Raw genomic sequence first — 18,562 nt, 5'->3', positions numbered from 1 at the left:
GTACTTTTCTCCTCTCCATGGGATTCCGTTTTATTTCCGGTTGCATCAATCAATGCAGCTTTCTTTTTTGTTTCTGGCTTCACTGCTAGCTTTGAAAAAGCCACTGAGACAGATGTCACAGAGTCAGATGGCTCAGGCAGGACATTGGGCTCTTGATTACCATAAGAGGCTAAGGGGCAGCAGACCCTACAGTAGAGCAAGCTAAAAAGGATCAACTTAGTCAGCTGAAGTCCCAGAACAGGGGATCTTACCTGTAGGCTCGCCTGTAAAGAAGGAATTGGCTCAGATGAATTTGCACTCCTTAGCACTCGTGTGAGAAGGACAAGGGGTGTTTTTTTTAATGCTTTTTGAGGTGCGTGGAGACCAGCTCCAGGAATGGAAGAGAGAGTCTGCTTCCTGGACATTGCATTCCTAAAAGCGGACATTAACTTTGTATCCCTCTCTTGGCTAGTATTAGGGTGCAGTTGTCTTTGGGATTCATAAGCCACAGAAGCGGACCAGAGGGGCAACAAGGTTTTAAATAACAAAGATTTGAGAAATGTGTCTAAAAATAAAAAACCTTGACAAAACATTGAGGGACAACCAAAAACATCAGTTGGCTTCAGACCCTGCATTGATGAGGGCGCAGGCAAAAGGAAAAATAAATGTGATAGCAACACCTGCACCTCTTACTATAGTGTAGTGGCCTTGCCGTTGCATCCAGTTCAAGTTTGGCACTCAACGTCATTTGGTGACAGCGACCAACCTAGTCCAGGAATTAAGCTTCACGAAACTAATCTGCAGCAACAATAATTCAACAAACATACCATTAGCGCACACAAGTCACGCAAGAATGCATGGCAATGCTGACAGTTGCTCTATCCCTTCCCATAAACATCTCTATGTTAGTAAGCAGAATGAATGGAGTCACATTTTTGAAAAAAGTATATTTTTAATACAGCAGCAATATATAGATGTTAGACATACTAGTTTAATGTTCTGCTTTACACCAAACATTTGAAGTGATCCTCAGCTTGCAAGTATCACAAATGAACTTGCTTTTGATATTGGGAAGATAGAAATCAGTCAATGAGGGTGAATGCGGGGGGAAAACTGGTGCGACTTAACCTCTCCTAGTGCTACTTAATTGCAAGAAAAAACTGGGAATTTCAAAGGGGAATGAGAATGCTCATTGTGGCCTGTACCTTAAATGCCTATTCCACCAACATGCCAGGATAAATAAATACAAAGGAAATGCTACTACAGTCTTGGTTTAGAAAGAGCATCCAATACACTAAGGCACTGGCAGATGCTTCATGCACCGTTTGTCAATTTAGTAACTGCAGATCCCTGCCATCATCTTCCTGTCCCTGGTGTCAAAGCAAGTGCCCAGGTAGCTTCGCACTTCCGTTTTGGCGCCTAGCAAACAGACTAGTTGAAATGGGGATCTATTCACGTTTCAACTTGGTGCTAAAATCCACCGCTATATCTGCTATGACTTGGCCAGTCTTCACAGACTCCATAAAACTATTTGATTTTTATTTTGTACTTTGCGGTTACAAATGAATGGTAAAGTGAACACTTACACAAGGGTCGATTTAGACTTTAAAGTGCCATAATTCTCGTCGATAAAATCTCAGTACGCCAGAGTAGCTTTGAAAGGGTGAGAGTAAGGAGTCATTCCAGACCCATTTCTTTCTGTGTGACTACGTTATCGCCACAGTCAAGCTCTAGACATTCCAAGATGGACACCTCAACTAGCTGAATATCACCAACTGAGGACTAAGCAAAAATACCTATCAATAAAGGACCACTTCTATGCCTGTTGCAAAACATTACTCATCCCAAAACTAAGTGGGATTTTCTTTTTAAAGGATGAAAATCTACACATTTGGTTGGCATTTCTCGCTTTCCTTTTACACTTCTATTTTGAGTTCAATGTCAGAATGAGTGATCTAGTACATGCTCACTGTGCAAGTACCTAATGTAAACAATGCAGGGCTCAGTGGGCCAGTCAGACTGCTGCAACACCACCAATCAGGAGTATTTGGAATTGACTGCACAACTAGCAACTGCTATCATTTTATCCATATAATCCCAAGGTAAAGCTCAAAACAATCCAAGAGAGTTGGAACACAAGAGTTGCTAAACTAACATTAGTTTGGACCAGTATCCCATAATATGGGACATAAATTAAAGCCAGTCGATTTCACATTTCAACAAATGTCTGAATCCAAAGAAAAATCACTGCATAATCTTTAAATACAATCTTAATATACAATCTTAAAATAATTTTAAAAAAATCATATTTTAAGGGACTGAAGGTGACTTCAAAAACATCAACAAGGCCTACTTAAACTGTGCAAATGAAAAACACATTTTGAATATGCTCGATAGCCCAGCTCAAAAGTAATTCACATCCCAGCTTATATCAGCAGAAAAACGCCAGAAAACACTGAAAAAAAAGCTTAGAATACAAGGATTGTACATTATAATTCTCCATTTGAAGATCACGAGTTGTGGCTGTGAATAAACAGTTTTTATCAATGGCTTTTAAAATCAGTGGTCAATGGACGAAGAATAAGAACTGTTTGGCAGTGTACAAAATAAAAATAGAGCTACTACTAGGGGTAGCTAGAGGTATGTGAACAAACTAACAGCATATGGTATCCACTGGTGCGTGAGAGAGCATTTCCTTCAAAGCATCAAAAATCTGTGTCAGGCTTGATGGTTGAGGAAGAGAGATATATCTACTAGGGTAGATGCAACACTGCACATGTAATTCTCAAGCAGGGAGTGGAGCTGCACAAGTGAGGGAGTGTCATTGACCTGACCAAACACTTCTGCCACAGGTGACTTGTTAACCCCTTGTGTGCCCCGCCCTGTGCCGGGCGTTGAATTAGCGGGCGGGGTTCATGACGAGATAGTCTCGTCATGGGCACAGCGCAACCGCGGCCCATGACGAGACCATCTCGTCATGGGCACTCAAGGGGTTAAACAATGGGCACCTGTTGTGGTCGGCTCTTGAAATCTGTATAATAAGTAAGCATGCATAAAACGTGCCGAGGAGTGGCCAAAGTGCTACTATGAAGCATCTGGGAGTCTCTGGTGGGGAGGATGAGATTCCAGAGCGATTTGAACCTACACTTTGGCCCCAAGCATTCAGTTTCACTGTCAACTCTAGAACAGACCACAAACTGAATGGCACACACATTTTCAAAGTTTACAAACCAAGCTATAATGTAGCCCCGGATTCACAGCCAGAACTGCAGACAAAGCTTCCCTCTGTCCCCATCATCCTTGATGAGGAAAACCAACGAGCCTCACTTCTACAGATGCACCAAAAATAGCAAAATAAATCTGAATTAACACTTTAGAAAGACAGATCAATTGTAAAAAACAAATATTCATAAATTTAAAAAAATAAGACTTTTGGGAGGAAGGAGACCTATCTACTCGTTTTTGGGCTGAATTCTTATCACCAAGATTATGAAGTCTGAAGTAAAAACATAGGCTTTAATTCCTTGCTTGATTCCATTGTTCTGAAACACCCAAAATTAGTCTAGTGATGTTATATAAAAGACTGGTCTAAAGGCCAATAACTTATTTTCACGATGCCAGAAACTCAGTTTTCAGTGAAGTCAACACATCTTCTCTGGGTAAAGAGACAATACTGCAGGAGTCAGGAGACAATGTTGCCATTTGCCTGGAGGATTGGCAGGTCAACCAGACACGAAAAGGCTAATCCAACAATCAGGCCTCAGGCTTAGAGTAAGCAACAAAAGAACACAGGAGGGATCCACCAACTAAGAAAACTCAGCATGTCAGCCATCTAGTTGAAGTAGAGGGCTGTAAATTGACATCAAACGCCAACCACTGATGAATTTCTAATCAATCCTAACCAATTAGCAAGAGGAAGTTGGAAAACAGAAACCAAGTATGAATGGAAAGACTCCACACAGTGCAAAGCACACAGACCACCGCCTGCTCCTTTAAAATGAAGAAAAGAAAACAGTCTGGTATAAACACATGGTGTCAGGAAAACAATGGAGAGGTCCGTCAATAAATACGAGCAATTGTTAATATACTTGAAAAAACAAGCTAGGCATCTTTTTAGTTAGGTCAATGTCTTTAAGCCATGAAGCAGAGGAGTTCATTCCGCAGATATTTCTAAGGAAGAACAGCTCTGCTCTATGTCTGAATATGAATGTGGATAACAGAGTCTGGCTTATCATTTTGGATGTAGGTTAACAGGAAACCTCAAGAAAGTTAGCCATCATGGCAGAGAGAAGAGCCATATGGACCATAGAAAAACAGCAATGTAAACAATCAAAAAACAAACCTCAGCCTTTGGTAGGCATGACCTTTCTCCTAAATGTCACAGGGAAAATGTCATACGTCTGACAAATGAAAGCTTAGGCTAACAGAGGAAATCCCCTCCAATTCAAGTTCTGTGGAAGGCCGAATCTGTGATAAATGTTTTCTTGCAACTTGCTCAGACAGCATGGCCAGAGACCTGCACATAATGACTGTGCAGATCCACAATCAAAACTATGGATTCCAGAACCGAGGTACTTTCATGCCCATTACTTAAAAGCCTTTAGCACCTTGAAGCAGCCATCACTTCTTCCAGAAAACACCACTAACTTGCATGACAATCCGTCAAAACAGGATAACACCACCTCATTGGCCCCTAAGACCCTGCTGATTTATACAGCACAGAAAAAGACAATTAGGGCAAATGATGTCCCTCGGAACACTTCCCTCCATTACGGCATGAAAAGCTATCGTCCACCATTCACAGATACCCTTTGTAAAACTTCTATCCGCATTTCTGCTCTGCAAAGCAACTCCACCTTCATGCCACCTTCCCCTGCAGAACAGTGTTCATACACGAACACATCTGCTATCACTTTTTCACCAACTTTACTTCATATACAGCATTGTCACATACACTTACAATCTTTGTGCACATCTGAAATATCAAATTAAAATCTGCAGTTCTGTGGCTTCAAAAACTTGGCGTAGCTGTGGTTCAAGTTGCAAAATATTTAACGGCTTGAGTTGGGAGTGTGAAGTTTGATCTCTAGTTATCAACTGTATGTCCAATGTATTAACATCTTTGTGCCTGAGGTTTTGTGCACCATCCTGAATGTGTGTGTAGTTGTGTTCCAGTATTCAAATATCGAGGTTTGTGTGTACGTTGTGCACAGAGCTGTGCTCTTTTTCGCACCTGCCAATTCGATTGTGTAGAGGTTGTGCATTTATTTCCTGTGTGTAAGGTTGTGTGAACAATGCGCTTGTGCATTGCGGTGTCCGTCCTTAGATCAGTGCACATTGTGAATCTCTATGTGAGGCACCAGGGTTGGGTGTGGGCTGTGTTCTGTACTCTGCATACTGCTGAATGGGTTTATGCGTTTTGTAATGAATTAGCATGACTATGAATGAAGAGTCATTGATGTATTTGCACTATTATCTAAGTGGTCAATGATGTGTTAGAAATTGTGTAAGGGTTCAGGCATATATGCAAGTAATGTGTGGGTGTTTGAACAACTGTTCAGTGCAGGCTGTGATTATTTTGATAGTTATACAAATTTATATTCGCATGTCTAAGGGAAACATACTTGTGCTAAACAAAGTGCAGGTTCCTGTGAAATATAGGAACTGAAATAAAACAAGAAAGTGAGGGTATGCAGATGAATGACTAATACACCATAATTTGAATCCAGACCTTACGCCCCATGCCTCACCTCCTCCCCCAGGTAAATCTCAGAAGCGTATATTACAGAATAGAAGCAAAACACGTCATTTTTATGGAATCAAGTCACTTAACCACTCATGCTAGAGTACTGCCTCACAGATGTCAGGGAAGGGCGCAACTCATTCCAGGATACCAAAGATGATCGACTCCATGCCAGTGAAGAATGTGTAGATAACAGACCAGACTGTAGTAAGTACCCAGCACACTGGTGCTCTTGAAATGTGTAATTTGTATGGAGGGTGGACTGCTACGTGTATGGATGCAGTTTACATGGAAGAAACTGTAGAAACTGAAAAGAATGCCAACTTAGCCTCCCTGGGCCTCTCCCCAGTTATTTTTCACCAGCCCAGGTACATAATCTAGAGCTTTAAATAACAACTAAATACAGAATATACCCCAAGAAAAACAAACGTCTGTACAATGGAAATAAAAAAATAAGTAGATGCAGGTTGCCCCTTGCTAACTGAGCCAACAACTAGGCTCTAGAACATGAACTTTGACATTGCCCGCCAGGCGGATCCTGTGCAGAAATCTCTTTTGAGAGATAAGTCAAGTCTTTTGAAGCTGCTGCCAACTCCTGCTCTTTCGTAAGCCCCCTTGTTCACACCACAAGTTTACCTGGTGACGGCCTGCCGTGCAAGCTGTGAACATATTCTGAAGCCAGGCACGACCAGTGTAAAACGAGATGCAGCCAGGCAAGACTTGTGGATTTAGGAATAATACTGACTGTTAAACTCCTTTTAATACAATGGCAGACTGACAGGGTAGGGGCAGGTGTGGGTTTCATTTCATGTGCTCGTGTTGCCTGATGGCACAGCGCATGCTCGCGAGCTCCTGCATGGCTTTCAGTTCGATGGAGGACAATCTCATTCCAACAGGATCATGGGCAACCAAGCATCTCTGGCGACCTCTGGTCTGATGGCGGAGGTTGCTAGGACGACACGGTGACTGCACCAATGCTTCCATTCCGTGCGTAGTGGAACTTGTTGAATGCATCTTCTAGTAAACAGGCCAGTCTATTCTGATCCGCCTGTGGGAGAAACGACAGTGTCACGGTTAATGTCATATATGTAGCACTCTATGGGTTTCAAAGAACAGCACAATATGTCAATGTGAAACAAACTCATCATGGATTTAATGCACAACTCTCCCAGAAACACTTGACCTAGGGGTGGGAATGGTGAACAGAGGATAAATCTTCCATTAAGGGGTATGCAGATGAAAAATACCAATAGCTCCGCCAGTCTAGGGCCCACTGACAACAGTTCTTTTGTAACTTCATTTTAGCTGGAAGTCACAGTTCTCACACCTTATGCTTGAAACGTACAAAGGAATCGGCAAAGACACCACATATTACTAACCTGTAATGACTGGTTTAAGCTGTGATTATCCAAACATCTAGAAGCGCAATACAGAATCAGTCACCGGACTTTCTGTAACATAATCGCAGAAATCTACATTCCATTCCCTCCTCCTTCGGATTCCTTTTATCCCAAGCTTTCACCTGATAAACTTTTTTATTTAGTTATGCCCTTGTAAGTGCCTACGGGGATGTGTTCTGGCAGGCAGGGGGCACCGATTCCACTTCGGCAGTGTCCCTAAGACATAATTGAAGTAATGAATAGCCCTCATCGGTGCATATCCGTTTCTCCCGTATTTTTTACGAGACGGATGGATGAGAATTGTGAGAAAGAGCCCTCTTTCTGCATGGTTGCCCCCACTTTTTGCTGAATTACTGATGTGCTTTGACTGAGTGCCCTGGGCTCCTGTTAATCAGGTACCCAGGGCCTATGTTCTTGCCCTAAAACTGCACTGAAGCCTAAACCCAAATGGCATCTCTGGCCACAGGTCAATCCTGGTAAATGGTACCACAGATACCCAGGGCACTGTGACCAGGGAAGGCCTCTAAGCGCCTCAGCACTTATTATGCCACCCTTGGAGGTCCTGTACCATTACACTCACACACTGCCTTTGAAGGCTGCGTGTTTTGGTGCAGAACAAAGTGAAGAGTCGATATGGCACACATCTCTATGTCCATGCCCACTGCCTTGGCATAGGTCAGTCACCCCTCTAGCTGACTGCACTATACCAGTGGTGAGGGTACAGGTGCACGAGCTCTGTGCCCCTACAGAGTCCAAGTCCATTCTTAGACATTGTAAGTGCAGTGCTGCCATTAAGAGTATATGGTGCTGGGAGTTTGTCATTACGAACGCCACAGCACCATAATGGCTACATTGAAAGCTGCGAAGGTTGATATGAAACTTCTCAGCACATTAAACCCACACTGGTGCCAGTGTGAGATTTAATGAAAATTGCACACAGAGGGCATCTTGGAGATGCGCCCTGAAAACGAACCCACCACTAGTGTCCAGGCTGAGTGGCTGCTTTCAGCTGCCACCACCAGACATGTTTCTGGACCCCTGGGTCGAGAGCCTGCTGCTCTCTGGGGCCTGAAATAATGCACATCCTGGGACGAGGTGCCAAGCCTCCTCCCCCAGGACGGGCAGGGTTCACGAAGGGGAAGGTTCAAAGGCTTGCCGCCTTTGTGAGCTTCCCCAGGCTACTTGCTGCTTTCAGCAACTGGTCCCTATTGGTTCTGACCCCCACTTTGGGCGGGAGAACCGGCGGGAAAAACAAGTGAGGAAGAGGTGTGCCCACCTCTGCCAACTCCACCCCTCAGGTGGGGGAGGCGAGGAGAAGCACAACTCTCAGTCCCCACCATCTTGCAGATAGGGGGACTCAGCCAACCAGAAACAGGCTCATGCCCCCCTCCCACTGGAGGGTGGCATGATAGGGGGTGTACCCACCCCAGGGAAGTGACCAGTCGGTCCCTACCTTTTACCTACCTGTAAGGCCCCTAAATCTAGTATTTTGAGGCACCACTGTACCTTACTTCCTCAGACAAGAAGAAACTACAAAGAGAAGAAGGACCAAACAGCAGTGCAGTAGCTAACGAGAGGAAGACTCCCACTGACTTGGCCCCAGCCCTACCGGCCTGTCTCCACCTCGAACCTGCTCCTGCGAAATCCCGGTGTGTCCTGCAGCCAGCAACCTTGAAAACCCTGGAGGACCTGCCTGCCTTCAAGAATAAAGACTGTCTCCCATGAAGACCGGATTTGTTTATCTGCAACCTCTGGCTCCGGCCAAACACCACGGATCCCCCCCACTGCACCAACCGTCCACGGCCAGAGCGGGCAAACACCACGAGGTCATCCCGGCGATCCTGACCCGAGATCCGGCAACCCCTGACCTGCCTCAAGCCTCCAGTCGACGCCTAAATCCAGAAGGTCCCCCCAACCACGACCAGGAGCTGGTAAAAAGATCCAACCCCAAAAGGCACCCCTGCACCCAACGCCCTTCGTCCCCAAGCCTGAAGTGCCTTTGCAAACCTGAGGTTCCCCATTGCAAACAGGGCGCCTGATGTCGAAAAACGCACCCTGCACCCGACCCTAGTGCCGCTGAGGGTGCACCTTTGGTGCTACTTTGTTTCCCCATTTGCCCTGATCTTAAGTCCGGGAGCTTTGCTCCCACAACCAAGTGGCCTGCTTGCCAGCAGCCACCAACTGGAGGCCCCCTATCCCCCATTAGATAACATTGTACCTAGTGCCGCTGAGGGTGCAACTGGAGTGCATCCTTGACCCTGAGGGACCCCCATTGACAGTTTTTCTTGGAAACGTTTCTAAGTGTGGAGTTTGAAAACCTAAAGAAATACTTTAAAATTGCACTAACTAACAAAAACGATTTTACTTACCCCTTTACAGGAAATGTTCCAGAGTAGTATCCAGGTATACTACTAGGAGTAAAAAAAAGTAATCTCAAAAGTAACTTACCTGTAATTTTACTGAAAAGTCCATTTAAATCTATGTACTGTATTTACAAAGTATTGCATTTCTCTGAAACCATACTGCAAGTCAAAATAAAGTGCATATACAATTTCAAATGGTTTACAAAACTGCATTGCTACTGTAAAATATTTAGTGTTTACCTGTGCCAGGCTTGCTTGGTTCTAGACAATACAATAATAATAGAATATTTTCATACAGAAACAATTGGTCTGAAGTTCAGTTTTGAGTGTGTGAATTCATTTGCTGACTGAATGTGTACAACAAATGCTCAACACTGTCCTCTGATACTGCCTTACTGCTTGACCACACTACCACAAAGTGAGATACTATCTAACTTTAGCTCTGCCTATTTTTGGGGTTCCACTGGACTGTGAGCACACTACACCTCACTTTGGTATAGTATATACAGAGCCAGCTTCCTAAAAGAATGACATCGTATAGAAAGTAATATAAAGGTATATGTATAGATAAGGACCTTGTTAAGAGGATTTATCTAGCAACAAGTCATGAAACAAAGCAGCAAGGTGATGGGTCGGTGAGGAATCTGGAGGCAAATAGAAAATCCTCCAGGAAGATGGTTATCAAAGGTAAATAATTTCTTCTGATAGACAATTCTACCTTTACAAGCGGTACCCAATCCGGAGGTGGGTGAGTGACTGGTTGCACCAAAAAGATCTTGAAGAACAGAGTGCACAAAATTGCCTTTCCTCTCTACTGGAGTATAAGCAATAATAAACATGGCAGGAAGCACAGGTCGCTATCTTGCCGATTTTTACCACTATACTCCTCTTGCCAGTGAAAAGGTAGAAGACTTGGCTCTAGTGCAGTGGTTTTCAAACTGCGGGTCAGGAGATCACTGTGGGTCTGCAACACCTACTCAGTAAATGAAACAGAGGAATGCATGTTTACCAATAAAGGAGCAAAATGAAATGTAATTTTTTTGACATTTTAATGAAAATGTGGCGGGATTAAAACTTGGAGATTAAAAATTAAGTTAGTATGCTCAGATTGATTCGTCGAAACGCCGGACAGTGGTATTAAGTATAGGTGAACGGCGTCACTAAGAAAAATCACACAATAAAATATCTGGATATACCAAGATTACGTGACGGTGCTGAAGGGTGAGGAGAACCACCAACCAACCTCTTCAAGATAGGCCTGAGCCAACAAGAACCGAGAACCCGGGACATTGATAGGATTACTGACTTTGATGCCACCTGGACAGAAACCCTTTGTGGGTTGGAAGAATCACCACAAATTGAAGGTTGTCTACGGAGGAGATATAGCCTTAAGAAAGTCGTAGGATAACCTCCCTGTATGAGACGAAACACGTGTTGGCTGTTGGGAGCTGTTTGAAGATGTACGCTATTAAACAACCAAGAAGAAAGAAAAAAAAAAGTGTTTATTATATATGTATTGCTAACTATGTACACTGCTTAATTGGAAAACTTTACTTGTACTCTACGTGTGCTGGGGAGTGTTAGTAGTTCAGATTGATTCGTGGTAGCAGTGCAAGTGCAGCAAACAGAGTATTTTATGAAGGAGTGGCCTCATTTGGATTCTGTAAAACTCCAGCCTCTGATTAAATAAAATATTTCATTTGTGTACTTGTTTGATGAATGCTTCTTAATCAATCATGAAATTTGTAAAGCGCACTACTTACCCGTGAGGGTCTCAAGGCGCTAGGTGGGGGGTGCTGCTACTGCTCGAAGAGCCAAGTCTCGAGTAGTGTCCTGAAGGTAAGTAGGTCTTGGGTCTGCCATAGGACGATGGGGAGGGTGTTCCAGGTCTTGGCGGCGAGGTAGGAGAAGGATCTGCCGTCAATGGTCGCTCTTCGGATGCAGGGGACGGTAGAGAGGGCGATGCTGGCGGTTCAGGGTGTAGAAGGCGAGTCATCTGTTGAGGTATGCTGGCCCGGTGTCGGAGTGCCTTGTGTGCGTGGGTGAGGAGTTTGAAGGTGATCCTTTTGTTGACGGGCAGCCAGTGCAGGTCTCTCAGGTGGGGTGTGATGTGGCTGTGTCGAGGGATGTCGAGGATCAGGCGGGTAGAGGCGTTCTGTATGCGTTGCAGTCATTTTAGCAATTAGGCCGGGGCTCCCGCGTAGAGGGAGTTTCCATAGTGCAGCCTGCTGCCGACGAGGGCCTGGGTGACCATTCTTCTTGTGTCGGTTGGGATCCACCTGTAGATCTTCCGGAGCATGCGGAGGGTGTTGAAGCAGGAGGATGAGACCGCGTTGACTTGCTTGGTCATGGAGAGTGTTGAGTCGAGGATGAACCCCAGGTTGCGTGCGTGGTCGGTGGGTGTTGGTGCTGCTCCCAGGGCGGTCGCCACCAGGAGTCGTCCCAGGCTGAGGGGGTGGAGCCGAGGATGAGGACCTCCGTCTTGTCAGAGTTCAGCTTCAGACGGCTGTTCGTCATCCATTCGGCGACGGCTTTCATTCCTTCGTGGAGGTTGGTTTTGGTGGTGAGGGGTCCTTGGTGAGGGAGAGGATCAGCTGTGTGTCGTCGGCGTAGGAGACTATGTTGAGGCCATGCAGTCTGGCAACGTGGGTGAGTGGGGCCATGTAGATGTTGAACAATGTCGGGCTGAGGGATGATCCTTGGGGTACGCCACAGATCTTGGAGCCCTCGGACCGGAAAGGGGGGATGCAGACACTCTAGGTTCTGCTGGAGAGGAAGGAGGTGGTCCATTCCAGAGCCTTCTCTCAGATCCCTGCGTTGTGAAGGCGTTTGCGTAGGGTGCAGTGGCAGACAGTGTCAAAGGCAGCTGATAGGTCCAGGAGGATGAGGGCCGCGGTTTTGCCTTTGTCCAGCAGGGCCCTAATGTAGTCGGTGGCAGCGATGAGGGCTGTTTCGGTGCTGTGGTTGCTGCGGAATCCGGACTGGGACAGGTCTAGGATGTTATCCTCGAGGTAGCGGGTCAGCTGTTTGTTGACCGCTTTCTCGATGACCTTTGCCGGGAAAGGGAGCAGAGAAATGGGCCGGAAGTTCTTGAGGTCTCTCGGGTCCGCCTTGGGTTTCTTGAGCAGGGCGTTGATCTCAGCGTGCTTCCAGCTCTCCGAGAAGATCGCGGTCTCGATGGAGATGTTGATGGCCTTGCGGAGATTGGGTGCGATGGTGGCGCTGGCTTTCTTGAAGATGTGGTGTGGGCATGGGTCTGACGGGGAGCCGGAGTGGATGGTGTTCATGATCTTGGTGTCGTCGTCGATGTGGGTCCAGGTGAGCAGGGGGGGGGGGGGGGTCGCTGTGGGTGGTGGCCGTGGGGTCTGAGGTGTCGTTGGGGTGGTCAGGTTGTCGAAGGTGTCGTGGATGTCTGCGATCTTTCGGTGGAAGAAGGTGGCAAGGGAGTTGCACAGGTCTTGCGATGGTGGGATGTTGGAGTTGGGGTTGGAGAGTTCCTTCACGATGTTGAAGAGCTCTTTGCTGTTGTGTACGTTGTTGTCGAGGCGGTCCTTTTGGCGGTCCTTTTGGCGGTCCTTTTGGCGGTTCTGTATTTTTTTTGAGTATTGTTTTGAAGTTCAAATCATCGAAAATGTACAGGCTTTTTTCCCTAGCTTCTAGTAATGAAGGAGTCTCCTTGGATTCCAATACTGATTCAGTAGGTGTAGGAAGCGGGCTCTGTATATACTATACCAAAATAAGGTATCATGTGCACAGAGTCCAGTGGAACCCCAAAGGTAGGCAGATGTAAAAGCAGATAGCACCTTACTCTCCATTTGTCGTAGTGTGCGTGAGCACTAAGGCTTTATCAGAGGGTAGTGCTGAGCATTTGTTGTACACACACACTCATGCAAAAAAAACACACTTAAAAACCGAACTCAGACCAATCTGTATGTTTAAAAAATAGTTATTTTATTTCTGGAACCAAGCCAAACCTGAAATAGGTAAGTGAAATAGTACTTTGCAAAATCTTATGCAGTGATTTACTGTTGAATGTAGGTTCAAAATACAGTCGGTTGATTTACAGGTAAGTCAACAGTTCGAAATTACTTTTTAGTTACTTTACAGATTACTGTGCATGTTATTTATTGGATTACTTTAAGTTACTTTTGCTAATCAGTGTGCTATGCCTAGATATCACACTGAAACATTTCCTAGTCAAAAGGTAAGTAATTACATTTTTACAGATATGCAGGTTTTCAATGTTTCATACAAACTAACTCCACACAGAGTTAGCACCCAAAGTGCACCCGCAGCGGCACAGGGGCGGCTGGGTGCAGGGTGCTATTTTGGCATTGGGTGCCCTGTTGACCTCAATGGGAATTCTCTAGTTGCAACAAACACTACAGGCTCAGGGACGAAGATCTTCTGGAGGTGAACACTGGTTGGAGAGGTATGTTGGGATGCCTGGGGTTGCTGGGACACCTTTGGTTAGGCCACCCAAGGCCGTGGGACTGCGGGTGTAGGGGTGTCTTTAGGCGTCATGTTTTTCTTACCAGCTCTGGTCGCGGTTGGGGGGATCCTCCAGAAAGGGTCTGCAGGCGTTGATTGGAGATTAGAGTTAGGTCAGAGCTCATCAGATCTCAGGTCAGGATCTATGGAGAGACCTCAGGGTGGTGTTGGGCCACTCTAACGCTGGCCGTGGGCATCGGGTGCAGACTCGCAGATTTGGCCAGAGCCAGAGTCTGTGGGTGAGCAAATCCGGTGCTCACAGGAGATAAAGTCTTGGTTTTGGATGGCAGGGTAGGTCCTTAAGGGCTGCTGGCTGCATTTCACACCGTGATTTCGCTGGAGAAGGCTCGAGGTGGGGACAGGCCGGTAAGGATGGGTCCAAGTCAGTGGGTATCGACCTCTTAGTTCAGCACGGCTTCTTCAGTCCTTATTCTTCTCTTCTTCTGGTTGGCTCTTGTCTGAGGAGGCAAGGTTCGGGTTGCCCCTAAATACTAGGGTTAGGGGCATTACAGTTAAGTAAAGGTCGGGACCAATGTGCCCTTTCCTTGAAGGTGGGTACACCCCTAATTATCCCACCCTCCAGTGGGAGGGGGGCATATGCCTCTCTGGTTAGCTGGGTCCCCCAACTGCAAGACGGCAGGGACTGAGTTGTGCTTCACCTCGCCTCTCCAACCTGAAGGGTGGGATTGGCAAAGGTTGGCACACCTCCCTTCCTTGCTTGATTTTCCCGCTAATCTCCCGCCCAAAGTGGAGGTCAGAACCGGCTGGGGCCAGTTGCTGGAAGCAGCAAAAGGCTGGGGTAGCTCACAAAGGTGACAAGCCTTTGAAACTGAATTTGGGTTACCCTGCTCAATCTCCAGGCATGGAGGTTCTCAACATTGGGGTGAAGAACCTGCCCCTGTGATTCAGAGAGGTCTACCCTGTGAGTGAAATGGAGCAGAGGTCACAGAAGAGGTATATTAAGTTTGCATACCACACACTTTGTGGCCAGTCCAAGGCTATAAGAATGACTTGGGCCTGGTTAAGGAGAATCTCTCTCAACACCAGGGGAATCTGGATATGTGAGAAAATGCTTAGTGAAGCAGAAGGTTCCACTGCAATCAAAATACATCCACCAAAGGTTGCTACAAAGGATACAGGCGGCCACAGAATTTCAGGCAGTGAATGTTCTTGCGAGTCGCAAAGAGGTCCACCAGAGAATGACCATGTGTTGGTCTATGTAGGAAGGTGTCTCTGTATATACTATACGGTACCAAAGTAAGGTATAGTGTGCACAGAGTTCAGTGGATCCCCAGAGGCTTTACAGTGGCTAAAGTAGATAATACTAATGCTCTTGTGGTAGTGTGGAGGAGCAGTTTGGCTCATCAGAGGGCTGTGTTAAGCACTTGTTATATCAACACACAATACTCTAGAGCTTTTAGGGGAGGGAACTAGAGGCTACGGGGTATTCAGGGTGAGCTGGCCTCCAAACCCATTATGCACACACAAAAAAGCTACCCTGAATGAATAGTCGATTTCAGAAAAGTGACCAAATTCTGATAAGCACTAGGCACTAATTAGTATGGGGCTGGGCATCTCAAAACATGTAAAGGATTGTCCTCACACATCACCAGGTGTCATGCTTCATCATTGGCAGTCCTCACTCTCTAGAAACCGCGTTTGGTAGAGAGCGAGCCTACAGCTGGAGACAGGGAGGCACTTCTAAAATCTAAGTAGGGGCCCGTGAGAACGTGATCGCTAAAACCAATGTAAAAACCAAAATACATTTGCCAGGCATTTACTTGGTATTAAAAAATCAGTGTGGGGATTGGGGGAATTAGTAGCCCATCACCACCAGTGTCTTCAACAGGTTTCTGCCATATTGACCCAAAAGGTCCGTGGCATTCATCAGGACGAAGGAACTAGGGCTCCTATCTTACCACTTCTCGTTAGATGTTACTACAGTGTAGGGTGACCTGTGTCATCCTCCACCTAATACGGGGAGCACATAATACAATGAATTTCATTCGTTTTTGTGAGACCAACTCACATTCTTATCCCAAGGCAGGATCCTAATTGCCCCATGAGAAGTGGGTCAGAGGGACCCCTGTACTCACATTCGAAAGATAGAAGATGATAATAATGGGAGGTAAATAATCAACTATGCAATACATACAATGTCTCAGGAAAGGAGCTCCAAAGTGAGATGCTCCCTAGTACTTATTCATACATCCAGTCAAACCCTTACTGCCTCAAAGTGCGTCTCTCGCCATTCTCCTAGTTATGTCCACTCCGCTCCCACGATGATGGTACAGTGGGGCGAGACCTCATTTTATAGGTCATCATCTCCTTGATGAGCTCATTAGCAACCCCTGTAGCAATTAGTAGTGCAATGGATGCCAAAATCCGGTGTCCGCGCATGCTGCCTGGAAGGTACGTCAGGTTTTCTGCTCTACCAGTGCGGTGAAGGAATATGCTACTTACCAGTATGCATCTGTTCTTGGCATGTAGAGCTGCAGATCTACACACTTGTGCATAGATCACCATCTGGTGTTGGGCCCGGATGTTTGCAGTTAGTTTTTCCTCTTGGAAAGTCTTTGGAAGTCACGAGGTCGGTGACTCCTCCTTTGGATCGTATTGCGCATGGGCTTCGGCTCCATCCTAAGATTGTTTTTCGCCAGCAGGGAAAGATGGAGCGTAGTAATAACAGTGAAGATGCCCATGTGTGTGTCATCTAAATAAGATAAACTGGAACAGATACAGGGGAGGCGGGTGGGCGTGTGTAGATCTGCAGCTCTACATGCCAAGAACAGATGCATACTGGTAAGTAGAATATTCAGTTCGAGGCATATGAGCTGCAGATTACACACTTGTGCATAGACTATATAGCAGTACCCACCGTTAGCGTCGACCACCCGTATCTGTTGCAGTGGTTTGAAATAATGTTTTGAGTACAGCCTGGCCCACACTAGCTTGTTGCTTAGTTTGCACATCTACACAATAGTGTTTGGTGAAAGTGTGCGGTGTTGACCATGTAGCTGCTCTGCAAATATCATCTAATGGGATGTTTCCTAGAAAGGCCATTGAAGCCCCTATTTAACGTGTAGAATGGGCTTTAGGGGGAACGGATAGCGTTCGTTTTGCTTTATGGTAGCAAATCTGAATGCATTTGACAATCCACCTAGCTATCCCCGACTTGGAGATGGGGTTGCCCTTGTGTGGTGGAGAGAAAGAGACAAACAGTTGTTTGGTCTTACGGAAAGGTTGTGTTCTCTCGATGTAGTAAAGTAAGGCTCGTTTGACATCTAGTGGGTGTAGAGCTCTTTCTGCAACAGTTTGTGGTTGCAAGAAGAATACTGGTAGTTCTACAGATTGGTTTAGGTGAAAAGGAGAAATGACTTTAGGGAGGAATTTTGGGTTGGTACGGAGAACAACTTTGTTATGGTGCATTTGCAGAAACTGTTCTTGAATGGTAAATGCTTGTATCTCACTCACCCTTCTGAGGGAAGTGATGGCTACGAGAAAAGCGGTTTTCCAGGTTAAAAATTGGAGTTCACATTTGTGTAATGGTTCGAAGGGAGGCCCCATTAGTCTGGTGAGAACGATATTTAGGTTCCACTCAGGTGAGGGTGGCACTCTGGGGGGGAATTAGTCTTTTAAGGCCTTCCATGAAGGCTTTAATGGCAGGTACTCTAAAGAGTGATAGATGTTGCCTGTTTTGTAGATAAGCTGCTATAGCTGCGAGGTGTAGTCGAATGGACTTATAGGCTAGATTACACCTTTGTAGGTGGAGTAAGTAGCCTATGATGTGTTGAATGGGGACGTCTAGGGGATTGATGGTGTTGTTGTGACAATAGACAACAAAACGTTTCCACTTGGCGGCGTAGCACGCTCTAGTGGTGGGTCGTCTAGCTTCCTTGATGACGTTCATACAGTCAGGGGGAAGATTTAGATAACCGAATTCTAGGACTTCAGGAGTCAGATCGCAAGGTTGAGCTGAGCTGGGTCCGGGTGTATGATCAGTAGGAGAGTAGGGTCTGTTATCCTATGGTCACCCCAAATTTTTGCTTTTGCTTCACTGGTTTTATGACTTAGTGTGGCTGTGGGCCTGCTAATCAGACCCACAGCCCTGCTGGTCTCTCCCTAAATTAATGCCAATGCACACTAGGTGCATTACCAATTGGAACTGGTTCCGAGTAGCGTTGTGGAGTGCTCTTTTGCGGGATTGCAATTTACCTTGACCAGAGGGACTCTTCCCTGTTGCTGCTTTCTCGTCCCCCGCCGCCGCTACCACCACCTGCGGCCGCGGAGCGGGGACGAGAGTACATCCCCCCCACAATCCCCAGCGGCTGAGGACCCGGCGACGCTGGTTTGGCGCCAGGGAGGCGCATAAAAGATCGCCGGGATACCGACGGAGCGGGTTCCGAGTAGCCTTGTGGAGTGCTCTTTTGCGGGATTGCAATTTACCTTGACCAGAGGGACTCTTCCCTGTTGCTGCTTTCTTGTCCCCCGCCGCCGCTACCACCACCTGCGGCCGCGGAGCGGGGACGAGACTACATCCCCCACAATCCCCAGCGGCTGAGGACCCGGCGACGCTGGTTTGGCGC

General features: G+C 46.3%; 1 protein-coding gene across 1 annotated transcript in view; it reads right to left on the bottom strand.

The window, feature by feature from the left end:
- Positions 1 to 911: 911 nt before the first annotated feature.
- Positions 912 to 18,562, bottom strand: part of NRBP1 (nuclear receptor binding protein 1) — a 435,736-nt gene continuing 418,085 nt past the window's right edge. The window contains exon 17 of the mRNA XM_085613305.1: positions 912 to 6,770. Within this exon, the coding sequence (XP_085469431.1) occupies positions 6,672 to 6,770 (99 nt within the window). The 3' untranslated portion in view covers positions 912 to 6,671. The remainder of the gene's footprint in view (positions 6,771 to 18,562) is intronic.

This window comes from Triturus cristatus, chromosome 6, assembly GCF_964204655.1.
Source record: "Triturus cristatus chromosome 6, aTriCri1.1, whole genome shotgun sequence".
Taxonomy (NCBI): domain Eukaryota; kingdom Metazoa; phylum Chordata; class Amphibia; order Caudata; family Salamandridae; genus Triturus; species Triturus cristatus.
This window is presented reverse-complemented; position numbering and strand designations above follow the sequence as displayed.